At 44.2% G+C, this 26,996-nt stretch overlaps 1 protein-coding gene across 2 annotated transcripts in view; it reads right to left on the bottom strand.

Moving 5' to 3' along the window:
• The window catches only part of LOC137429428 (MAGUK p55 subfamily member 7-like), a 117,799-nt gene that overhangs the window by 39,028 nt on the left and 51,775 nt on the right, over nt 1–26,996 (bottom strand). For both annotated transcript variants that reach the window (XM_078780338.1, XM_068119377.2), the window contains exons 9-11: nt 25,306–25,380; nt 15,757–15,953; nt 499–563 (exon numbers count right to left, since the gene is read on the bottom strand). In XM_078780338.1, coding sequence (XP_078636464.1) covers nt 499–563; nt 15,757–15,953; nt 25,306–25,380 — 337 coding nt within the window. The remainder of the gene's footprint in view (nt 1–498; nt 564–15,756; nt 15,954–25,305; nt 25,381–26,996) is intronic.

Here is a 26,996-nt window from a genome sequence, read left to right as displayed (position 1 = left end):
AACGGTATAGGTCAAAAAACAAAGAAATGGCAGGAAGTCAAAGTTGTATCAATCTTTTTGAAACACCCTGTACATATATGCCACCATTAAGCCATTAGGTTGATGAGTTGTCCACCCACTACAAAATGACGAGTTGTCTGGCTGTTTCATTGAAGAGTCATTGCCCCTCTGAATGTCAAACCACTGGAAGAAATTTGTTAATTAAACCCTTGAATGCAAAGTAATTTTAAAGTATGTAATGCTGGCACCAAGATTGTTTTAATGTTTTCCTCGTTTGTCCAAGAATGATAAAACCAAACATGTAATATGGTTACAAACATGATTCATTGGCGGTAACCACCATGTCCAGTACTACTGATGTTCATGCGTCACACTTACCCTGTGGGGATTTGGTACAGAGACCATGATGGTGATTAAAGCCAAGGCATGTTGAATCAACACATAGTGGAACAGAGGAAGTGCAGTTACAGCAAGCTTGGGTTCAGAATCATTACTTACATGGAAATAACTTGCTGTTTCCAGAGGCTGTCTGTGTAGACGCCCTGCGTCTACTTTCAAGACGTCTGCAACAAACACATACGGCCATAAATCTTCGTAGTCACTCTGCCTACATTGATCATTTTTGTACAGTGAGCTAAGGATCATGATGGAATTTGTACAAGTATCACAAGCAGGACATAGGATACATCAATGTACTATTCGATGTGCACTAACTCCACCATGGACATATCACCACAGTGATACATGTTTTTTATTTTCTTATTTTATTTTTTGGATACAGAATCGAGGCTCGTGTAAGAGCTAACACATTGAACATGAAAACATGCACAGACACATAAAACATGCAATGAAGGGAGCGGGTGAGGTGAGCAGAGAGTCTTGATTTTGGCAGTTTCACCAAAGAGGGTTGCTGGCAGATCTTGTGCGTCCTGCAGGAATATTTGGGGGGGCAGAGCACAGACAGAGCAGAGGGTGCAAGGCCGGAGAGGAGTCGGTAGAAGACAGAAAGACCACCAACCTGCCTGTGGTGAGAGAGAGAAAGGCCCTCAGAACCAGCTTCATCGTGGGAGATTCCAATGATTCTGAATGCTTTGGTTTCAACCGCCTGAAGCCGAGCTAGGTGTGAGGCAGGAGCACCAGCACAGAGGGGAGAGTAGTATTGCATTGAGCTGCTAATGTAAGCTTTGTATGTGGTGAGGAGCTCAAAAGTGCTCAGGAAGGACTTTGCACGACGGAGGATGCCCACTCCGCGACTGGATTTGGAGGCCAGCTTGGAAATGTGGTTTTCCCAGGAAAGATCATGGCAGATAGTGAGACCCAAAAGTTTGAGTGACAGAACTTCTTTGAGAGGATTGTTGGGAAAGTAGATGGGATGGTTTTCCAGACGGTCTTTTCGGAGAGACAAAGTGAGAATGTGAGATTTGTCAGTATTGAAAGACATGTTCCACTTGTTTGATGAGTTTGTGATATTGCCCAGGTCTGCAGAGAGTGAAGATGCTGCTGCCTGCCGATCTGAGGGTTGAGATAATATGGAGCGGCAGAGAGTAGAGTCATCAGCAAAGAAATAGAGAAGATTTTCCAGAGAGTCAGAGAGATCATTAATGAAGATCAGAAAAAGCACAGGGCCCAGAACACTACCTTGGGGAACTCCAGCCTGAACAGGAAGAGGAGATGAGAGAAAACCATTCAGGGCCACACGTTGACTGCGACCAGCGAGGAAGTCTGCAAGCTATGTGTGGATGTTTCCATGGATATCATAGGAGGAGAGTTTGGTGAGCAGGGCGGGGTGCCAGACCGTATCGAAGACACGACATACAGCCGTGACCAAAAATATTGGCACCCTTGCACCTTTTTCAAATAACTCACAATTTTCTCTAAAAACAAGTTGAAATTGACAAATGCATTTGGTCTCCACAATTCTTTATTTCACTGTTAATATTACAGAACCATTGTTTTTGATTCAGAACTTAATATATTCTTTAAAATCAAAAAAAAAAAAAAATGAAATGGCATTGACAAAATTATTGACATCCTCGACTTAATATTTGGTAGCACGATTTGATAGCACGATATTTGGTTTGGTTTTCTCTATTTGCCTTTGGACAAAATAACTGCAGTCAAGCGCTTCCTAAAGCCATGAATTCGCTTCCCACACCTCTCCACTGGCAGTTTGGCCCACTCTTCTTGTGCAAACTGCTCCAGTTCTCCCAGATTTGAAGGGTGCCTTCTCCTAACTGCTGTTTGCAGATCTCCCGATATGTGTTCAATGGGATTTAGATATGGACTCATTGCTGGCCACTTCAGAACAGTCCATCGTTTTGTCTTGAACCATTCCTGGGTGCTTTTTGAAGTGTGTTTGGGGTCATTGTCCTGCTGCAAGACCCATGACCTTCGATGGAGAACCAGCTTTCTGACACTGGGTTGAACATTGTGCTCCAAATTGCCTTGGTAATCTCCTGATTTCATGATGCCTTGCACACATTCAAGACACCCAGTGCCAGAGGCAGCACAGCAACCCCAAAACATCACTGAACCTCCTTCATGTTTGACTGTAGGGAATGTGTTCTTTTCTTTGAATGCTTCATTTTGTTTTCTGTAAACATAGAGATGATGTGCTTTACAAAAAACGTCTAATGTAGTCTCATCTGTCCACAGGACATTCTCCCAGAAAGACTTTGGCTTGTTCAGGTGTGTTTTGGGAAACCTCCAGTCGGGCTTTATGTCTCTCACTCAGCAGTGAGGTCCTCCTGGGTCTCCTAACATAGGATCCCCTTTCATTGAGTTGACGACGGATGGTGCGAGTTGAAACTGTCGTACCTTGTGTCTGAAGGTCAGCTTGAATCTGTTTGGCAGTTGATTGAGGTGCTTTCTCCACCATTCAAACAATTCTTCACTGCAATCTTCGATCAAGTTTTCTCTTGCAGCCACATCCAGGGAGTTTGGCTACAATGCAATGGGCCTTAAACTTCCTGATAACATTGCATATGGTGGACACAGTAACATCAAGGTCTCTGGAGATGGACTTGCAGCCTTGAGATTGTCCATGCCTGGCTACAATCTTGTGTCTGACCTACTCAGACAATTCTCTGGTTTTCTTTCTTTTCTCTATGCTCATTGCGGTACACACAGTGACACAAAACAGTGGAATGACTCCTTTTCTCTATTCAAACTGGTTGAATGAGTGATGTTTATATTGCAGGCACCTGCAACTCCCCATAGATGAGTTGAATTCCAAAGTAAAGGGAGAATCGCCTGCTTGAAATCAAATTATTTCTAACAACTTCTATTTTAAAAAATTCCCTTTTTGAGGCCGTTTCCCCTGCTAGTTAGCCCCATGACAATCATCATGGTTCCCTTTTTCAGGCAGTGTTTTTTTTATGGCCAAATGCCCTTCCTGACACCAATCCTTTAGTCACCTATTACGACACGCAGGGATACGGTTTCCCTATTCTAAACCAGGGCACACACTGGCACATTCTTCCCAGCAAGCTGGTACTCAATTTGCCGACCTCGAAAGGATGACAGGCTGAGTCAACCCCCCTGGCATTAATTAAACAATCCACCGGGATTACAAACTCTGGCTGGATCTTAGGATCCCAAGCCAACACCCGAACCGCTAAGCCAACACCAGGCTTAAACAACTTCGAAAAGGTGCCAATTAGTGGGGGGGCCAATGTTTTCCCGTTGAATTCAAATGTTAATTTGTGGACACTGGTTGGGTTGTCTTTAGGGATGATAGAAGTTGTAGAAAAAATATGTCTCCATTTTTTTCAAGTTCTTTATAGCGGCCATTTTGGATTATCAAAATGGCGTTTGTTGAAAACCGAAATTGTCATTATCTTGGCTTCTAAATGACCTAGAGTGTTAATTTTGGTGTCCAAATGTACATATTTGCGGATACTTAATCCAATAAACACACATTTATACACCTACATATGATCAAAAGGGTTCTTATGGCAGCCATCTTGGATTTTCACGCACTTATGCCAACACATATATATATTTTTTTCCATCATTTTCACTTCTAAATCACATAAAGGCTGGACTTTAGTGTTCAAATGTACACTTATAATGTCTTTGTGCAATATTTTTAGTTGGCAGTGTTCATTGTTACATTGAAGGATCTCCATCCTCCTCATCATCAGTGTTATCGATTCCCATGGGGCGCTCCTGACCCGTGTTACCACACACCTCTTCATCTGCCCCACACATACACATCTCAGAACAGTTGAGATGCTGAGACCTGCATGAGCAGTGAGACATGCATTGGGTCTTCTTGCAGTTACATTTGATTAGATGTGTGATGGCAGCTGGGGCTGGAGGGTCCTTGGTTGTGATGGGCACCAGCTGATCTCCTTCTGCTCTCCATCCATGTTCTGTTGGTTGTGGAAGCTGGGGGTCCGGTACATCAGCCTGATGCCACACCATGGCCTGGAAATGTGCACGAGCAATGGCTTCATGTAAAGCTCCCCGTGTTGGTGGCAGCTTCTGTGCCTCTAGCTGTTTCTTGGTAAACAGTCTCCACCTCAGCTTGCCCACATCCACAACTGTAGTACGAGGCTCATACAGCTGGCATACAAATGCCTCAATGTCACTTTCTGTGTCAGCTCTCAGCTCCTCAGAGGCCCCAAGGTCATGAAACGCAGATACCACCTCAACAGAGCACCTATTGAGGGCTTGCCAACATGTGAGCTTTCCCTTGCCGGCAAACCGACCAGTCTGGTCTGCTCCCGTGAATGCATGGAATCCTGGTAGGGCTGCAGCCTTCCTGACACCAAGTTCATGTACTATTGGTTCCAGTGAGATTTGCCTCTTCTTGTTCCCCACACCCGTGATGAAGTATGTGTCTTTGCATAGTTCATGGTACCGGTGGAGTGCTAGGATGAATACATCAGTATCAGGTGACTGAATGTACAGCTGTGTTGCACCTCTTCGGACGGCATCTAGACTGTGAAGAAAGATCCTCGTATCAGCCTCCTCCTGGGAGCTACGGAGATGCTGTACATCCATGCAGTTGGAGAAGACATCCTGCCTTGAAGTGACGATGAAGACCTTGGTAGTCCCCTCAAAGTGACACAGAGCTTTCTTTGCCAGATAGACAGTTAGCTCATCTTTGGTGTTGGTGTGCGACAGGAACTGTTTTGCTGCCAGTTTCCCAATCGGGGTGCTGTCTTGAACGTGGTAAGCAGTGGGCGGCTTGCCACCTTGGCGCCTCTCCCGTGTGGCCTCTTTCAGTGAATTTGGCAGATCATATCGGTCAAACACGAGGTGGACTTCATCATACCCGTTGGTCTTGCAGTCCAGTGTTGCATTGAAATGGCCAGCCCACTGGGCACATGTTTTGACCCATTGTGGCTTACCCATTGCTTGCACTAATGCCATGCCGTCTATGACAGTCACCTTCTTGGGAGGGGGTGGAGTATGTTCAGGATTGTCGTCGTCTGGCTGCTGACCAGTGCCAGTTGACTTCTTGGGTAGATCTTCTAGGATGCCCATGAGCTTGCTTTTGTCTGTGCATGGTAGTAGTGTCCCAGCCATTGCAAAGAGGGTTCGTGGAAGCGCGGTGAATTCATATTGACCTATGGCATCCTTCAAGTTGATCTCTGGTCGTGAGCGGGCCACGATCAGCATGCGCGCAAACAGTGACCTGTCGTCTTTCAGCTCTACAACCTTGTCTGCCAGTTTGTGCTTCACAGCTTTCCTGGCACTCTTCCACATCTTCAGTTTGACCTTTCCCATTCTGGCCCAAAGGTTGATTTCATTTGTGTTGATGCGCTCTGCAACAAACGTGTTATACGCTTTCTGACCAATCTCATCTTGGTTGCAGACATCCTTCTGTACTTCAGCTGGCATCACCACCTTGGTGATGATAGTCGTCAGGTCTTCACCCTCATGCGTCATGGGATTCATGGACTCTCTGATCACATTCTTCAGTCGACGAATGCTGTCTTCCTGCCGAGCCCAGACTGTGGTTGATAGGTCGTGGTGCTCCTTGCGTGTAGCTGATTGTGAGCCAGCCATCTGACGGGCTTCTTCAGCAAGCCTACTCAGCTCTGGTGCTGTCAGAAAGAACCTTTCGCGGGCACTGGCATTCTGGGTAATGCCCACAATACCCCCTGTCACCTTCATGATCCTGTTGATGTGCTCCAGTGCATGGTCCACACCTACAGCACAGAAGGGGATTTCATTCTTATGGACACTGAAGTTCCCATCCATGAACTCTTGGTAGATCCCTGGATCTGTCATCTTCAGGGCCTTCATCTCTGCAAGGTACCGGGGAGTCAGCCTGGCATATTTCTGTTTGTCATGTGCAAAGAAGTATATGCACATCTCATCCAGTGAAGACAGGTGAAGCTCAAATTGTCCATCACGGGTGGCACGGATGAATGTGTATATCAGCATTATCATCCGCTATTTTGATAACATTAGTTTCTTGCAGTATGTGTTCTTTGTCATCACTTGATGTCCCACTCTTGGGAGCACGTTGGACATTCTGCACCCAGCATGGGAGATGATACTTGACGTCGATCGCATGAGCATCATGTGCACTGATGGCAGCACTCAGCTGAACTTTCCACTTGTGGTTGCTGCCTTCTTCAACAGCTTTCTTCAGCTGTTTACCTGCGTTGAACGTGCATACAACATGTACACTTTCCTTAGTGACCTCTTGACAGAAGAAACAAAGGTCTCTGTTGAATGGAGTTGATGATGAACGTGTGAAGCGAAGAGTCTCGTCTTGCGTAGAACCTGAGGTACTTGCAGCGGCAGGTGCAGAAGAAGGACGTCCACACCTCTTATGAAGATGCTGGGTGTCGCCATGTTCGCAGGCTTTCTGGTGGCGAACTCTAGCACGCTCCAGGTGAGCAGTGTTGCATGTAGATCCATAACATGCCCGGTGCCACTTTGCTTTATTGTTCCTCAAGTCAGTGGCAGTGAAACAGCTTAATCGTTCGCTGATCTGTTTGAAGTCGGCATCACCATATCGTGCCCTCTCCTGGATGAACTGGAGAAACTTTGCATATGAGCCCAGTGCTGGCTCAGTCACTAGTGCACCTTGGGGATCCTGGCACTGAATGCAAAGTGTGAAATCAGTTTCTTTCTTGGTTTTCTTGCTTTTTGGCTCCATCATAGCTCAGGGTCACGAATCTGGAACATACAAATAACAAATAACAATTAAGATAGATGTGCATTAAGTTAGATTTTGGACACTGGTTCGGCTGTGCCATAAAAACCTATTTTTATCCCTTGTAGGTTATTAAAGAAGGTTTCATTCAATTCTCTATCCCCAAAAATGTACAACTGGACACCAGAATCGAAACTCTAGGTCATTTAGAAGCCAAGATAATGGAATTTTACGTTTTCGACATCCGCCATTTTGAAAATCCAAAATGGCCGCCATAAAGAACTTGAAACAATTGGAGACATATTTTTTCTAGAACTTATATCATCCCTAAAGACAGCCCAACCAGTGTCCAAAAATTAACAAGCAATTTCACTGGGCATTTCAATCTGCTACATTGGCCCCCCCACTAAATAATATTGTCCGGGCCATTTTAGGATTTCTGTGTGGAATAAGATAAGATTTAGTAATTTCTTCAGCTTTTTTTGTTTTGTTGCACTGCAAACCAAACTAGAGCTTCCAGGGAAGCAGAACTCAACTGAACTGACTGGACAACTTTAAAGTAGGTCAGTTGTCTGTACTAGATTTGACTTAAGATAGCAACCTACCTTTTGTGGTAAGAGTCTCACACACCAAGTTTGATCAAAATCCATAAATATTTGTGGACGTTAAAGTCTTAACGTCGTTTCGGAGCTGAAAACAATATGGCGGCCTATGGCGGACATTTTGTGACGGATCGGGTTGGAATGCAATAGAAACCTACCTTGTGTGGTAAGGGTTAAAGATTCTAAGTTTGATCAAAATCTGTTAATATTTGTGGACGCTAGAGTGTTAACATCGTTTTCATGACCAAAAACAAAATGGTCGCCTAAGTCCGCCATTTTTCAAGGGATCGGGCTGAAATGTAATACCAACCTGGTCCTTGGGGTAAGGATGCTGCTTGTCAAGTTTGATCAGAATCGGTTGATATTTGTGGACGCTGGAGTGTTAACGTCGAAAAGTTAACGGACGACAGACGACAGACGACAGACGACAGACGACGACGACAGACGACAACAGACGACGGACGCTGGAGGTTTCAGTATGTGATGAACTCAACTGGACCGTAGTCCAGTTGAGTTAATAAATACAAATGTGGATTCCAAAACATTTTTTTATTTCAACAATTTTCTGGAAGAAATGGTGAATTATTTGAAAAAAGTGCAGGGGTGCCAATATTTTTGGCCACGACTGTATGTCAAAGGGAGACAGGTCTGATTTCCTGTATGGCATTGAGGACCTCCATCCATTGTTGAGACAGCAGAATACATCATGTCCACAGTAGAATGACCTGCTCTGAATCCAAATTGATGATCCGAGATCAAGCCATTGGAGAAGAGGAAGGATTTGATGTCAGAAGCGATTATGAATTCCATAACCTTGCTGATTATATTGGGAGCAGGCTGATTGGTCTGTCGTTCAAGTATCTGTTTTGCACTTTTTTTGTGTAAAGCGGTAATGTTGGATTATTTCCAAGCAGATGGCAGATGATCTTGAGCAAAAGAGAGGGTGAAGAGAACAGAGAGAGGGTGAGATAGAGCGGCAGAGCAGGATTTTAGGACCCGTGGGCTGATGCCATCTGGTCCAGTTGCAGAATCAGAGTCGAGGTTTGACAGAAACTTGTCCACCTTGTCAGGAGAGAAGGACACAGAGTCCAGGAGCAGCTGGGTTCGACTGGGTAAGGTGGGACAAAGCCGAATGCCTCAATTGTCACACAATATTTTGAGGCAAACACAGAGTTGAGGCATTTGGCTTTGTCACGTAAGATGTCAGCTGTGTTGCCGTTTGAGGTAAAGGAGGGGATGGAAAGGGGAACTAACACCAGAAACAGATGTGACCAGATGCCACCAAGATTTGGAGGAGGGAGACAGGTTTGAGAGTTCATTCTTGAGTGTGGAGAGATATTGTTTGCTGGCACTCCTGAGGGTAGACACACTTGTTCCGAACTTTGTGAAAGGAATGGAGATTGCCTTCAGTTGGATTAGCCTTCCAAGAGGCGAAGGCAAGTTGTTTCAGGGCAACTGCCTCACCACAAGATCCCGTGTACCATCGACGGGAGGAAGGGTAAAACAACTGAAGACGAGATGGGATAAATCTGTGCATGAGAAAGAGAGCAGTTTACTTTGGAAGAATTCCCAGGAGGAGTTGATGTCAGAGGCAGTAGAGAAGGGAGACCAGTCCAGATGATTGATGGCTGCTTGCAGCCCGTGCCAGTCGGCCTGAGTGAAATGCCAGACTCGTCGGCGCTGAGGAGGCTCTCTGAGAATGGCCAGAGAGATGTCCACTTTTACAAGCATATGGTCAGATGAACCGATTGGAGAAGAAGAAGAGCAGCAGACATTTGCAGGGAAGTTTGTCATAATCAAGTCTAGAAGAGAAGATGCTCCATTGACTGAGATCCGGGTCGGGAAATTGACAGATTGTGTCAGTCCCAATGAGTCGCAGAAGTCCTTTGATAAGGTGCCGAGGCTGGTGAGAGCGGTACCCACACCCAGCCAGCTGACATGATGATAGTTGAAGTCGCCACATATGAGGAAGAGAGAGTTGGGATGAGTGGATAGAAGTTGGTCCATGTTGTCAGACAGCGAGATGTAAATGGAGTCATCAGTGTTTGGAGGACGGTACAGAACACATACAGTCAAGTGAAAAAGTAAGTACACCCCATGTAAAGTTTTGACTTTTTCAACATATTTCAACATACAGCTATTTGATCTTCATTTCAACAATATCGACAGATAAAGGCGATATAATATAACAAATATCATGAAACATTTACATTTTGTAGTCCATTGTATAATTTAAATTAACATAAATGCAAATTTCGCATGTGAAAAAAGTAAGTACACCCTTGGATCTAATAGGTGGTATTGCTCCCTTTGGCAAGTGGTGATGGCAAGTGGTAAATCTTGTGGTGAGGTGGAAAGAACTGGGAAGTGGCCCTGTGCTGTGTGCAGGAAGGGTGTCGGAGTGAACTCCATTCAATGTACAATGTGCGCTGAGTGGGTTCATCAAAAATGTAGTGGTCTGAGAGGGTCATTAACCAGTGTGGCAGCTACATTCAAATGTAAGGTGTGCACAGACGGAGCTGCAGATAGAGGAAATGTTGAGATGGATCTTGGAGTCGGCGTGAAGCTGGAAGGTGTGAAAACATTTTGCTACCTCGGAGACATGCTGAATGGAGAAGGTGGATCAGACTCGGCAACGGTTGCTAGAGTGAGATGTGCATGGAAGAAGTTTCGGGAACTGAGTCGCATGCTGATGAGGAGGGGAGTGTCGTTGAAGCTGAAGGGAAAGGTGTATGCTGCATGTGTGAGAAGTGTTATGATTTATGGGAGCGAGACATGGCTAATGACCGTAGAGCAGCAACGAAGGTTGGAAAGGGTGGAAATGCGAATGGTTCGATGGATGTGCGGAGTATCATTGAGAGAGAGGAAGACAAATGATGAATTGCGAAAAATGATGGGAATAGAGCCTGTGATTGATGCTGTGAAGAGGAACAGGTTGAGATGGTTTGGTCATGTGTTGAGGAAGAATGAAAGTGACTGGTTGAGAAGAGTGATGGAAATGAATGTAGAAAGAAGTAGAGGACGGGGAAGACCGAGAAAGACTTGGCTAAAGATGGTGGAAGAAGAAATGCGGGCAAGGGGGTTAACAAGGAGAGATGCAGAAAATAGGGCAAGATGGAGAAGATTGTCATGGGGACCGCAAGGCTAACCCCCGCTCTAGCAGGGAAAATGGCCTTAAAATGCATGTTGTTGTTGTTGTTGTTGCTCCCTTTTGCAGAAACAACCTCAAGTAGGCGTTTCTTATAACTATCCACCAGTCTCTGACATCGACTGGGAGAAATTTTTGCCCACTCCTCCATGCAGAATTCTTTCAGCTGTGCGATGTTTGAGGGGTTTCTTGCATGCACAGCTCGTTTCAAATCCCCCCACAACATCTCGATGGGATTTAGATCCGGGCTTTGACTTGGCCATTCCAGAACCCTCCATTTCTTTCTTTTCAGCCATTCCTTGGTGGATTTACTGGTATGTTTCGGGTCATTGTCATGTTGCAAGGTCCACCTTCGGTTGAGCTTCAACTCTCCGACAGATGGCCTCACATTATCCTCAAGCACCCTCTGGTACAATGAAGAATTCATCATGGATTCTATGATGGTGAGCTGCCCAGGCCCTGATGCAGCAAAGCTGCCCCAAACCATAATATTTCCACCACCATGCTTTGCAGTTGGTATCAGGTTCTTGTGGTCAAATGCTGTCTTTGGTTTTCGCCAAACATGTCTTCTGGTACTGTGGCCAAATAGCTCTACCTTTGACTCATCTGTCCAGAGCACATTGTTCCAGAAGTGCTGGTCTTTGCCTGGGTGTTCATTGGCAAACTTTAGTCTTGCCCTGGTGTTCTTTCTGGACAGCAAAGGTTTCCTCCTGGCACACCTCCCATGCATATCAAATTTGTGCAGCCTCTTTCTAATGGTAGACTCGTGCACTTTGACATCAACAGTGACAAGAGCTACCTGTAGGTCCCGTGATGACATTCTGGGGTTCTTAGAGACTTCTTTCAGCATCTTGCGGTCTGCTCTCGGGCTGAACTTGCTGGGGCGGCCTGGCCTGAACAAGTTGGCAGTTGTTGGGAATCTTCTCCACTTGTAGATGATCTTCCAGACAGTCGAATGATTGATTTCAAATTGTTTGGAGATCTTTTTAAATCCCTTCCCAGACTCGTAGGCATCTATAACCTTCTTTCTGAATGCCTCAGAGAACTCTTTTGATCCAGGCATGGTGACGCCGCACACTTCAACAACAAAGAGCAAACCAAATTAAATGTCTGAGGTTTAAATAAGACAGGTTCCTCCAAGATCCTCTCTCACGATGTTCTAATCATTTGCACCTGAGCTGGTGCACCTGATTCTAATTTTAGGTATTTGAAGTAGTGATAAATGTAGGGGTGTACTTACTTTTTCCACATGTGAAATTTGCATTTATGTTTATTTAAATTATACAATGGACTACAAAATGTAAATGTTTCATGATATTTGTGATATTATATCACCTTTATCTATCAATATTGTTGAAATGAAGATCAAATAGCTGTATGTTGAAATATGTTGAAAAAGTCAAAACTTTGCATTGGGTGTACTTACTTTTTCACGTAACTGTATGAACAAAAGGTGGGAGCGGAAGGGGAGCCTTGGAGCAGAGGGGAATCTTACAGTGACATATCTTACATTCATGTGATGTGAATGTAAGATCCCAGCATTGTGAGTGCTGTGATAATATGGGAACACCAAACAAACCAAATCTTTAGAACACTTCATAAATTAATTTAAGGCATCACAGATACCATAAAATATCCTTGAATTTGCATCAATGGACACATCTCCTATAAATAGAGAGTTCGTAAAAAACCTTACCCCATGCAGTCTTGAAAAAGGACATGGGAAGGGTCTTTTAAATTATTGCTTTACGTTTCCGAGCACAATCTATATTTCCTACGAGCCGCAATTTTGTCTTAATCTCGATATTCCCTAACGCTGAGAGTGAGAGCGACAAATTTGATTGCTCAAGATGGCATAAAATGGCGATAATTTTGTCCAAGTACTGCTAAACTGGAGTTTTTTGGAATTGCCAAAAGGCGATTTGTGTTCCACAATGCTCAAGCATATAATTCAATTGAAATAAAATAAAAGTTTTAAATGCTGTAGAAAAAATAACTTTTTTTCGGAAGTTTACTGCCATTAATACACCGTCTTTTAGACCACCTTATTTAACACATTAAATATCGTTATTTGTGCCTGTTGTATATGTCCTTTATGACGTCCCTAAACACAGTAAGTTTCCTGTTTGGAATTATTTTCAATTTTGTTTCACTACCAGGCAGACAAACTAAAACAATCACTTTACTCCTCTGTGTGCATACGCACTCGGGAGGAGATTCCATGCAATTTGCCAATTGAGAGCCAAAGTACTGCTAAACTGCAGGTTCGTGTTCCAATTAATGTTCGGATTCATGTTCTACAGTGTTCAAAATATAACATTCAATTGAAATTAAGTAGCTCGTCGGTCATGCTCCTCCTCGATCATTAAAAAAAAAGACTCATGCATAAAATCATGATCATGCATGATAAAACTAGAACAGCACTCAGAGAACATACCTGTACCAGGCTGAACAGTTTATGATTTGTATCCCACTGATAGGCCGGAATTGGATTCGGACCTGAACCAAAATCTAATCGGCTTGTTCTTATCACCTACCCATCTCATGCACCAAGTTTTATCCAAATCCATCCATAATATTTTGAGGTATCGTGCTATACATAGTTTTAGCCCTATCTCTCAATGGTGAAGAATCACTTTTAAAATTTCAAGTTGTATTGGTAAGGGTATGCAGTGACTGTTGGTTGGGGAAAGGTCAGCTTTGTTTGGTATTAAAGGTAAACACCACACCTGGGCTGGCAGGATAGCTCAGGGTTAGTACGTGTGTGTAGTGGGTGTTTTTGGTTGTTCTCTCCACTTGTGGGTTTTCGGAGGTGGGACGGAGGTGGGGGATATCCGAGATATGTATTTTCACAAATTTTTGGAGTTCTTGGTATTTGGCCATTTTATTGACCTGACTTTTGACCATTAGGCCAAAATCGCTGGGTACTGACACCAATGCCATCTTTTCTTTTTTTTAAATTCCAAATATGATATCCAGTCGCAATGCTTTGTTTTCTATGTTCACACTCAATGGGATCATCAGATCGTATTTGAGTGTTACTTCCTTGTTCTCAATTATTGCTTTTGGTTTATGTTTCCATGAGTGTTCTGGGACAGGGATATTGAAGTTTTTGCAGATGTGGCAGGTAATTACTCCACATACTTTGCTGTGCCTTTATGTATACAGCTGTTCTGACATGAGTTTTTTACATTCTGATAGGAGGTGGCTCGTGCTTTCTGTTTCTGCCTTACAGAACCTACAGTTGTCCGATTGACTCAGCCCTGCCATATTCTTAAAGCCATTTGTGTTGTTTCCTTGGTCTTGGACATTTATAATGATTATTTCTCCATTACAGTTGGGCTGACCTCTTCTTAACCAATCCAGTGAACCTTCTTTGTCTATGCCCAATCAGTCCAATTATTTTTGTACCTCCCTGCTCTTTTATCATTCTCCCAGTTGTTGGTGTATCTCGGTTGGTATTTCACTTTATATTTCTCTTTTGTCGTTTTTTCAATCATTGGGGCTGTATTCGTTGCTGTTTTGGTTTCATGTGTGACATCTTCTATTCGCAAGTGTCTTTATACATTTTTTGCTAGGTGGGTTAGGGTGCCATGTGTGTGTGTGTGTGTGTGTGTTTGTGTGTGTGTGTGTGTGTGTATGTGCAGTCGGGTTCGGGTTTGTGCAGTCGGGAAACGAGTCAATTGCTTACAGGTTAAGGTTGTTGCTTTAGGTGGAGAAATATGTTTGAGGTTTACAATTTAAATAAAGTTGAATGTGGGATGTTGTAAAATTAACATAATTTACAACAATCCTTTAAATTATTTATATTTAAGTTTAGAAACAACCGATACTGTACAATTAATTAAGTGTGTGTGAGTGTGTGTGTGTGTGTGTGTGTGTGTGTGTGTGTGTGTGTGTGTGTGTGTGTGTGTGTGTGTGTGTGTGTGTGTGCGTGTGTATGTGTGAATAAAAGAAAGAGATAGAATTTTGAGGAACAGAAATGAAAAAATGAGATATGTGTGTGTGTGTGTGTGTGTGTTTGTGTTTGTGTGTGTATGTGCATTTGTGCATGTCTGTGCAAGTTGGTTTTGCCTGCTATCTCCACACGTGGGTGGTGGGCTTCAAGAGATGGAACGGAAATCTACCAGGTCTCAAAGTATCCACTTCTGAGGATGTGCCACCTCCATGCGTGTCTATGCGCTGCTCATTCAACGTCTTTCTCTCAGGTCTACAGTCGACAAACCTCTGCTATTGCAAGAAAGTGTACTAAACTTGCCTTGATAAGTGTTCACATCTGAACACAGCTCATAATTCTGGGATCCCCTTGTATTATGTAGATTTGTCCATGTCTACTTTGTCCTTGTAATAATTTATGTAATGTTATGTACAAACTCCTCCCTGGAGCTGAGATCAGTGCAAAAAAAAAGGAAACTTTTTTTTTTTTTGAGCTGATTATGTGCATTTTATAAGCATGGTCACGATTACCCCAAAAGTGAAGTTTGGGTATCCACATTTACACTAGGTCAGAGTACAAGTTGAGACTTTTAACTGCTGAATGCCAAACTCCATTCTCACAGAAGAGCTTTTAGATCAATCACAGGCAGGACAAAGACATTGGTGGAACTTTACACGAATTACAAGGACATTAGTAGACAATCGACAACTACATAGTAAACGGGATTTGAACCGGGTTTCTCTGCACCACGAGCCAGGGGCCCAGGAAGGGAAAACAAGCAAGCCAACCCACAAATATCATCAACCCATCAACAAAATATCAACCCAACAAGCAAGCCAACCCTCATTTGCAGTCCAGATTAAGTACATAATAATGTATATTATGACATACTGGATATTTTATTGCTTTTATCTCCCTAAAATCTGTTGCTTCTGAAGAACATCACCTTCCCATGAAGGCCTGTGATGGAATGAGGCCAGCACATGCAGGAGATTTGCCCATGTGACGAGCTTGCCACCATGTGGGGTCATCCTGTGACATGACTTCCAACACATCTCCGCAACGAAAGGCGAGGCCCGCTTCACTGCAAGGTATTGCTGGGTCGTCGGTGGGTTTGTATTCACAAAGGGCACGCAGGTATATCTGCAAGGAAATACAGAAAATGGCATGACTTAGGCAAATCTATAGTAATAAAAAGCAATTTGTGTGTGTGTCGCCTCCATAACTCCACAATTATGAAACCTAGCAGCTCCAAACTTTGCATGCAAAATAAGGGAACGCGAAGGGGGTGCATGAATAAAAACTGGATGTTTGGGTAAATGTAAAACACTCCCATTTTAAAAAGAGAATTAATGGGAGTGCACTGTACAGGCTGCTTTTGCGAGCCATATAGCGATACATTAGACAGCGCTCCTTTTTATTTTACATACACTTCCCAATGGCATTTTAACTCTGATTTAATTTCTGCTTTCATTTCTGGTAGTTGCTAAAGTAGATAAAGACTCGGTGAAAACAAATTCTGTGAAATTTGTGAACAATTCAAATTTATTAAAAAACTTAAGTATACTTACGCTTCCCAATGGTCTCACACCCTCATTTTAACTCCAATTAGATTTCTGCTTTCACTTCTGGTAGTCACTAAAGTAGATTAAGATTCAGTGAAAACAAATTCTGTGAAATTTGTGAACAATTCCAATTTATTTAAAAATAACCACCAGGAGGCCGTGTATCGCTTTTAAAGGGGTACTCCATGCTATGCATTCTACCACTTGGCCTCACTTCCTGTCCCCTTTGGGGTTTGCTTATTCGTGGGATCAACTCGACATGTATTTACATTTTTAGAGGTCCCTCGAGGTGGTCCACACAAAATTAAAACAAATCTGATGAAAAACGGTGAAAATCGTTTTTAAATGAAATTACATCGTTCTGTGCACTTTGCAGGCAAAAGTAATCACGTGATCCACACACACATGCAGGCAGGATGACGCTCTATCTGCAGGGCTTATGGTACATGTGATTGTACTAATGGATGCACCTGAAGATGTTACACTTGTGCTAAAACAAGTTTGAGGGATATCTGAAGTTTTGGAGGGAATACACACCTTTATAATATCGTAAAATTTGCATTTTGAGGCCTCACAGGTAGAGGTATTTACAGTCACGTGAAAAAGTAAGTAGACCCCATGTAAAGTTTTGACTTTTTCAACATATTTCAACATACAGCTATTTGATCTTCATTTCAACAATATTGATAGATAAAGGTGATATAATACAACAAATATCATGAAACATTTACATTTTGTAGTCCAATGTATCTATCTATAATTCCAGTAATCTCTGTGTGTATGTTTGTTTGTACGTTTGTTTGTTTGTTTGTATGTCTGTGACCGCTGTTTCTCGACAACTACCGGTCCGATATACTTGAAACTTGCCAGGTATATTGCTGGGGACCCGAGGATGTGCCTTTTCAAGGTTTTAAATTAATCGCAGAAGTAGTTACCGAGCTATGTCCAAAAAACGATTCAACCAATCAGAGAGCAGCGAGCTATCACGTGTGCCGAACGTGGCGAACACACTCTGCCTCGGATGGCACATTTGAGAGCGTATTCATTTATTTCCCGTCGGCAAACTATGTTGCCGTTAAACTATGTTTTAAAACTAATTATAAAACTAATTAAAACTAATTTGCGATTCATCGTAACTGCGATTTGCGAACTTCCGGACAGTGAGGACTGCACTTCCGGCATCCAATCACAGAACGCGTTGTTGCGTTGTTGTTGCGTGTTTTTCCTTTTCATTTTTTTCATTGAATTGATTGATTCCTTGCGCTTAAATTGCAAACAGCCAAAATACGTTGGCGCTAATTGAATAATTGGGCATTAACCCTAAATGGCGAATAATCGTAACTGCGACATGCGAACTTCCGGACAGTGAGGACTTCACTTCCGGCCTTACGAAAGTGCCGACTTACTGTCTCGATTGTATCTTCCCACTGTCTTATTGTTATATCTATCTATTCTATCTATCTATTCTATTCTAGGACAATTCTTATTCGTGCACAATTCTTATTATTTATTTATTGATTGAAGAAAAATTGTTACGAAAAGATTTCATCAAAATAAGTGCACAACTTCTTTTGGCAGTCGCTACACCATGTTGGGATCTTCTGCCCAAGAGACTTCTTCAGCCATTGCCAGTTCTACGTGGCGACCTGTAGGGTTGGCAGATCCAGCAGCCTCCGCATTCTTGCCCAGGACGAGGAAACAAAGAAGAAGCGCCGTTTCCTCTGCAATGTTGTTTATGAAGTGGTGCTAACGACATAAAGGTGTGTACAATGTACATGTAGACAATTTTTATTATTCTTTGTTTGGGAGGGAGATGGGAGGGTGATGGGGCAAGGTGATGGGGCAGGGTGATGGGGCAGGGTGATGGGAGGGTGATGGCAGGGTGATGGGGGGGTGATGGCAGGGTGATGGGAGGGTGATGGCAGAGGGTGATGGCAGAGGGTGATGGGAGAGTGATGGGAGGGTGATGGGGGGGAGATGGGAGGGTGATGGGGCAGGGTGATGGGGCAGGGTGATGGCAGGGTGATGGCAGGGTGATGGGAGGGTGATGGCAGGGTGATGGGACGGTGATGGCAGAGGGTGATTGCAGAGGGTGATGGCAGAGGGTGATGGCAGAGGGTGGTGGGAGGGAGATGGCAGGGTGATGGGAGGGTGATGGGAGGGTGATGGGGGGGAGATGGGAGGGTGATGGGGCAGGGTGATGGCAGGGTGATGGCAGGGTGATGGGAGGGTGATGGCAGGGTGATGGAAGGGTGATGGCAGAGGGTGATGGCAGAGGGTGATGGCAGAGGGTGATGGCAGGGTGATGGGAGGGTTATGGCAGAGGGTGATGGCAGAGGGTGATGGCAGAGGGTGGTGGGAGGGAGATGGCAGGGTGATGGGAGGGTGATGTGAGGGTGATGGGGGGGATATGGGAGGGTGATGGGGCAGGGTGATGGGGCAGGGTGATGGGAGGGTGATGGCAGGGTGATGGCAGTGGGTGATGGCAGGGAATTAACATTAACGAATAAAATTTGTAATGTAATAATTTGTAATAATTTGTAGTAATATAATAATAATAACGAATTCTGCTCTGTTTCAATTCTGTTTCAATTTGCTGATATGCTTTGCAAACCTTTTTTTTTTTTAACTATTTTAAAACTAAAACAATTCGAACATGGAATACATACTGACACTGCACTTTCAGGTCTCCTACAAATCCTACCCTGTCGCCTCACCGTGGCGTAGGAGTGGCAATGGTCAATGGCATCGAATGTCATGGCTAGCAAAGACAGGGAGGTACACTTGATTTAAATTTGGAAATTTTTTTTTTTTTTTTTTTTGGCCCCGGAACGGGCACCCACGTACGGGCACGTCCTAGTAATTTAAATAAACATAAATGCAAATTTCGCATGTGGAAAAAGTAAGTACACCCTTGGCTCTAATAGGTGGTATTGCCCCCTTTGGCAGAAACAACCTCAAGTAGGCGTTTCTTATAACTGTCTACCAGTCTCTGACATCGACTGGGAAAAATTTTTGCCCACTCCTCCATGCAGAATTATTTCAGCTGTGCGATGTTTGAGGGGTTTCTTGCATGCACAGCTCATTTCAAATCCCTCCACAACATCTCGATGGGATTTAGATCCGGGCTTTGACTTGGCCATTCCAGAACCCTCCATTTCTCTCTTTTCAGCCATTCCTTGGTGGATTTACTGGTATGTTTAGGATCATTGTCATGTTGCAAGGTCCACCTTCAGATGAGCTTCAACTCTCCGACAGATGGCCTCACATTATCCTCAAGCACCCTCTGGAACAATGAAGAATTCATAGTGGATTATATGATGGTGAGCTGCCCAGGCCCTGATGCAGCAAAGCTGCCCCAAACCATAATATTTCCACCACCATGCTTTGCAGTTGGTATCAGGTTCTTGTGGTCAAATGCTGTCTTTGGTTTTCGCCAAACATGTCTTCTGGTACTGTAGCCAAATAGCTCTACCTTTGACTCATCTGTCCAGAGCACATTGTTCCAGAAGTGGTGGTCTTTGCCGAGGTGTTCATTGGCAAACTTTAGTCTTGCCCTGAATGTTCTTTCTGGACAGCAAAGGTTTCCTCCTGGCACACCTCCCATGTAGATCAAATTTGTGCAGCCTCTTTCTAATGGTAGACTCGTGTACTTTGACATCAACAGTGGCAAGAGCTACCTGTAGGTCGCCTGATGACATTCTGGGGTCCTTAGAGACTTCTTTCAGCATCTTGCGGTCTGCTCTTGGGCTGAACTTGCTGGGGTGGCCTGACCTGAACAAGTTGGCAGTTGTTTGGAATCTTCTCCACTTGTAGATGATCTTCCGGACAGTCAAATGATTGATTTGAAATTGTTTGGAGATATTTTTAAATCCCTTCCCAGACTTGTAGGCATATATAACCTTCTTTCTGAAGGCCTCAAAGAGCTCTTTTGATATAGGCATGGTGACTCCGCACACTTCAACAACAAAGAGCAAGCCAAACTAAATGTCTGAGGTTTAAAAAGACAGGTTCCTCCAAGATCCTCTCTAACGATGTTCTCATCATTTGCACCTGAGCTGGTGCACCTGATTCTAATTTTAGGTATTTGAAGTAGGGATAAATGTAGGGGTGTACTTACTTTTTCCACATGCGAAATTTGCATTTATGTTTATTTAAATTATACAATGGACTACAAAATGTAAATGTTTCATGATATTTGTTATATTATATCACCTTTATCTATCAATATTGTTGAAATGAAGATCAAATAGCTGTATGTTGAAATATGATGAAAAAGTCAAAACTTTACATGGGGTGTATTTACTTTTTCACGTGACTGTATCTAGATGATAGCATATTGTCCTTCTCCCTACTCACCCCTCCTCTTCGTCCCTGCTCACCCCTCCCCCTGCTCCCCTCTCACTCTCCTTCTGCTCCCCTCTCCCTCTGCTCCCCTCTCACTCTCCTTCTGCTCCCCTCTCACTCTCCTTCTGCTCCCCTCTCACTCTCCTTCTGCTCTCCTCTCACTCTCCTCCTGCTTCTCGCTCACTACTCCTGCTCCCCCCTCTCACCCTCCTCCAGATTCCCGCTCACCCTCCCTCCCCCCCCCCCACCTCCCGGATGCAAGCTCACCTCCCTCCTGCTCCACTCTCCCCATCCTCCTATCCCCCTCCCCTACACTTCCTTCTTCCTCTCTCCCCCCCCCCCTCCACTTCCTCTCTCCCCCTCCACTTCCCCTCCCCCTCCCCATCCCTTTCCCTCCTTACTCCCCTTCCTCTCTCTGCCATCCTCTCCTCTCTCTCTTCCCTCCCCTCATCTCTCTCCCCTCCTCTCCTCTCTCCCGCTCTCCTTCTCTCTCCCCCCTCCCCTACACTCTCCCTCCTCCTTCCCTCTTAATATTCCCGTCAGTGAAGCGACTCTGCATTGCTTAGCAACACTGGTACCTTTGCTTGTATCTAATAAATACTGAAGTTGTGATAATTGGGTATTAGTGGGGGGGCCAATGTAGCAGATTGAAATGCCCAGTGAAATTGCTTGTTAATTTTTGGACACTGGTTGGGCTGTCTTTAGGGATGATATAAGTTCTAGAAAAAATATGTCTCCAATTGTTTCAAGTTCTTTATGGCGGCCATTTTGGATTTTCAAAATGGCGGATGTCGAAAACGTAAAATTCCATTATCTTGGCTTCTAAATGACCTAGAGTTTCGATTCTGGTGTCCAGTTGTACATTTTTGGGGATAGAGAATTGAATGAAACCTTCTTTAATAACCTACAAGGGATAAAAATAGGTTTTTATGGCACAGCCGAACCAGTGTCCAAAATCTAACTTAATGCACATCTATCTTAATTGTTATTTGTTATTTGTATGTTCCAGATTCGTGACCCTGAGCTATGATGGAGCCAAAAAGCAAGAAAACCAAGAAAGAAACTGATTTCACACTTTGCATTCAGTGCCAGGATCCCCAAGGTGCACTAGTGACTGAGCCAGCACTGGGCTCATATGCAAAGTTTCTCCAGTTCATCCAGGAGAGGGCACGATATGGTGATGCCGACTTCAAACAGATCAGCGAACGATTAAGCTGTTTCACTGCCACTGACTTGAGGAACAATAAAGCAAAGTGGCACCGGGCATGTTATGGATCTACATGCAACACTGCTCACCTGGAGCGTGCTAGAGTTCGCCACCAGAAAGCCTGCGAACATGGCGACACCCAGCATCTTCATAAGAGGTGTGGACGTCCTTCTTCTGCACCTGCCGCTGCAAGTACCTCAGGTTCTACGCAAGACGAGACTCTTCGCTTCACACGTTCATCATCAACTCCATTCAACAGAGACCTTTGTTTCTTCTGTCAAGAGGTCACTAAGGAAAGTGTACATGTTGTATGCACGTTCAACGCAGGTAAACAGCTGAAGAAAGCTGTTGAAGAAGGCAGCAACCACAAGTGGAAAGTTCAGCTGAGTGCTGCCATCAGTGCACATGATGCTCATGCGATCGACGTCAAGTATCATCTCCCATGCTGGGTGCAGAATGTCCAACGTGCTCCCAAGAGTGGGACATCAAGTGATGACAAAGAACACATACTGCAAGAAACTAATGTTATCAAAATAGCGGATGATAATGCTGATATACACATTCATCCGTGCCACCCGTGATGGACAATTTGAGCTTCACCTGTCTTCACTGGATGAGATGTGCATATACTTCTTTGCACATGACAAACAGAAATATGCCAGGCTGACTCCCCGGTACCTTGCAGAGATGAAGGCCCTGAAGATGACAGATCCAGGGATCTACCAAGAGTTCATGGATGGGAACTTCAGTGTCCATAAGAATGAAATCCCCTTCTGTGCTGTAGGTGTGGACCATGCACTGGAGCACATCAACAGGATCATGAAGGTGACAGGGGGTATTGTGGGCATTACCCAGAATGCCAGTGCCCGCGAAAGGTTCTTTCTGACAGCACCAGAGCTGAGTAGGCTTGCTGAAGAAGCCCGTCAGATGGCTGGCTCACAATCAGCTACACGCAAGGAGCACCACGACCTATCAACCACAGTCTGGGCTCGGCAGGAAGACAGCATTCGTCGACTGAAGAATGTGATCAGAGAGTCCATGAATCCCATGACGCATGAGGGTGAAGACCTGACGACTATCATCACCAAGGTGGTGATGCCAGCTGAAGTACAGAAGGATGTCTGCAACCAAGATGAGATTGGTCAGAAAGCGTATAACACGTTTGTTGCAGAGCGCATCAACACAAATGAAATCAACCTTTGGGCCAGAATGGGAAAGGTCAAACTGAAGATGTGGAAGAGTGCCAGGAAAGCTGTGAAGCACAAACTGGCAGACAAGGTTGTAGAGCTGAAAGACGACAGGTCACTGTTTGCGCGCATGCTGATCGTGGCCCGCTCACGACCAGAGATCAACTTGAAGGATGCCATAGGTCAATATGAATTCACCGCGCTTCCACGAACCCTCTTTGCAATGGCTGGGACACTACTACCATGCACAGACAAAAGCAAGCTCATGGGCATCCTAGAAGATCTACCCAAGAAGTCAACTGGCACTGGTCAGCAGCCAGACGACGACAATCCTGAACATACTCCACCCCCTCCCAAGAAGGTGACTGTCATAGACGGCATGGCATTAGTGCAAGCAATGGGTAAGCCACAATGGGTCAAAACATGTGCCCAGTGGGCTGGCCATTTCAATGCAACACTGGACTGCAAGACCAACGGGTATGATGAAGTCCACCTCGTGTTTGACCGATATGATCTGCCAAATTCACTGAAAGAGGCCACACGGGAGAGGCGCCAAGGTGGCAAGCCGCCCACTGCTTACCACGTTCAAGACAGCACCCCGATTGGGAAACTGGCAGCAAAACAGTTCCTGTCGCACACCAACACCAAAGATGAGCTAACTGTCTATCTGGCAAAGAAAGCTCTGTGTCACTTTGAGGGGACTACCAAGGTCTTCATCGTCACTTCAAGGCAGGATGTCTTCTCCAACTGCATGGATGTACAGCATCTCCGTAGCTCCCAGGAGGAGGCTGATACGAGGATCTTTCTTCACAGTCTAGATGCCGTCCGAAGAGGTGCAACACAGCTGTACATTCAGTCACCTGATACTGATGTATTCATCCTAGCACTCCACCGGTACCATGAACTATGCAAAGACACATACTTCATCACGGGTGTGGGGAACAAGAAGAGGCAAATCTCACTGGAACCAATAGTACATGAACTTGGTGTCAGGAAGGCTGCAGCCCTACCAGGATTCCATGCATTCACGGGAGCAGACCAGACTGGTCGGTTTGCCGGCAAGGGAAAGCTCACATGTTGGCAAGCCCTCAATAGGTGCTCTGTTGAGGTGGTATCTGCGTTTCATGACCTTGGGGCCTCTGAGGAGCTGAGAGCTGACACAGAAAGTGACATTGAGGCATTTGTATGCCAGCTGTATGAGCCTCGTACTACAGTTGTGGATGTGGGCAAGCTGAGGTGGAGACTGTTTACCAAGAAACAGCTAGAGGCACAGAAGCTGCCACCAACACGGGGAGCTTTACATGAAGCCATTGCTCGTGCACATTTCCAGGCCATGGTGTGGCATCAGGCTGATGTACCGGACCCCCAGCTTCCACAACCAACAGAACATGGATGGAGAGCAGAAGGAGATCAGCTGGTGCCCATCACAACCAAGGACCCTCCAGCCCCAGCTGCCATCACACATCTAATCAAATGTAACTGCAAGAAGACCCAATGCATGTCTCACTGCTCATGCAGGTCTCAGCATCTCAACTGTTCTGAGATGTGTATGTGTGGGGCAGATGAAGAGGTGTGTGGTAACACGGGTCAGGAGCGCCCCATGGGAATCGATAACACTGATGATGAGGAGGATGGAGATCCTTCAATGTAACAATGAACACTGCCAACTAAAAATATTGCACAAAGACATTATAAGTGTACATTTGAACACTAAAGTCCAGCCTTTATGTGATTTAGAAGTGAAAATGATGGAAAAAAATATATATATGTGTTGGCATAAGTGCGTGAAAATCCAAGATGGCTGCCATAAGAACCCTTTTGATCATATGTAGGTGTATAAATGTGTGTTTATTGGATTAAGTATCCGCAAATATGTACATTTGGACACCAAAATTAACACTCTAGGTCATTTAGAAGCCAAGATAATGACAATTTCGGTTTTCAACAAACGCCATTTTGATAATCCAAAATGGCCGCTATAAAGAACTTGAAAAAAATGGAGACATATTTTTTCTACAACTTCTATCATCCCTAAAGACAACCCAACCAGTGTCCACAAATTAACATTTGAATTCAACGGGAAAACATTGGCCCCCCCACTATATGATCGGATGTGCTATTGAAAATAAGTTTCAGCTTTCTGAATCCCGTGCCTTCCCTGGGATTTGGGAAGTAAAGCTGCTTTTTACCTTCTTTTCGGTATTTTCTGTTTCCCCCTTCAGTGCTGGAATTATCTTCAAAGTGATATAATCTTGACCTCTGGACTAAGGATACAAGAAACAAATTGAAGACACATGAAAATCATCATCACAATCATAATATCATCCAATATTCTTTACAGAGTGTGGGAGCTACCAAAGCAGTCACTTGACATGGTTATGCTGGATGGTTTGTTGCTGCCTGGTTGTTTGGTTATGCAGGCTGGCTTGGGTAATACTGTGTGGTTTGGTTATGCTAGGTGGTGTGCCATTGCCTTCCCAGCAATAATTTTGTCTTCACTCCAAACATTCTCTCCATTTGAAACCGTTGATAAGGAACGGCTGGTTCGACAAGCGCTAGCTCGCTGCTTAGTAACTGAAGACACCCTGGGTTTCTTGCCTTTTTCTAATCTGTCTCATTAACCTTGTGCTGTGTCTGTCTCGTGTTCCCATGTGAATGAATAAGATAAGATAGATAAGATTTATTGCGTGATTATGAACAGAGGACTTATTACGCTGCGCCCGCGAAGCGAAAACAGGGTTAGGTATTCGGTTGCAGATGTGCTTCCATCTGCATTTTAAAAATTCATTTTCTCAGCAACCATTGGTCCGATTCACAGGACATTTTTACCATAGGAGTGCCTCCGCCTGTAGAATTTTTTTATTCATAATTATGACGTCATAGGTCACGTGGTACGGACGCCATTTTGGAAAAACGTTACACCTCTACATCTAAACCGCTCAATGGAAAAAAATGAAACATGGCTCATTGTCAAGTACTCACCATGGGGAATAAGATATGTTGATGATTATGTCATCGGTGGCTTCATTATGACGTCATAATTCGACAAGTACAACGCTTGATCTGATCAGTATGGAATAAAAAAATTCTCTGCAACTGTTAATCCGATGGACACAAAATTTTCAGAATATGTGTGGCTCCTCCTGTAGAATTTTTATAATGACAATTATGACGTCATCGGTCACGTCGTACAGGCGCCATCTTGGAAAATCCAAAAAGGTTGCACCTCTATATCTCTGAAACCGCTCCATGGAAAGAATGGAGACCTGGCTCATTGTCAACTACACCCCATGGGGAATAAGATATGTTAATGAAGATGTCATCCGTGCCTTCGTTGTGACGTCATAATTCGACAAGTACAACACTTATCTGATCATTAATAATTTTTTTCTCAGCAACTGTTGGTCTGATGGACACAAAATTTTCACCATAGGAGCACCTCCTCCTGTAGAATATTAGCCGGCAAAGCCGGTGTTGTGAATGAACGCGTATTATGTTGAAAAGCCAGATTTTGCTGGATCCTTTGAGAATTTCGAAGCTTTGTTGCACCAAATCGCTCCATTGAGGCCGCCATCTTGCGGATGCGGAAGTATACATAAAAAATTGCGAAAAAGTTCAATAGGAGTTTGTTTCACCCGTCTTTGTTTGTTCACAATCTTATGCACCTCTAATTTGTAATTAAAATACTTTAAGACCAACTTTGTTCCCCGGGACCGCACGGTCCCTGGTTATCTTCAACGAAAATCGTCACCAAACACCAGAACAAATGAGATTCGAGCATTTGAAAAGATATTTCAAAAAATCTTATCACCGCGTTTTGGAGGCTGAAAACGGCGTCAAATATTCTAAAATTGACAAAGAATTGTTTTTTAGAAATCTC

Source organism: Myxine glutinosa, chromosome 6 (assembly GCF_964187855.1).
Source record: "Myxine glutinosa chromosome 6, kmMyxGlut1.1, whole genome shotgun sequence".
In the NCBI taxonomy this organism is placed as follows: domain Eukaryota; kingdom Metazoa; phylum Chordata; class Myxini; order Myxiniformes; family Myxinidae; genus Myxine; species Myxine glutinosa.
Note: the sequence above shows the minus strand (reverse complement) of the source record. Positions and strands in the feature narration are given on the sequence as shown.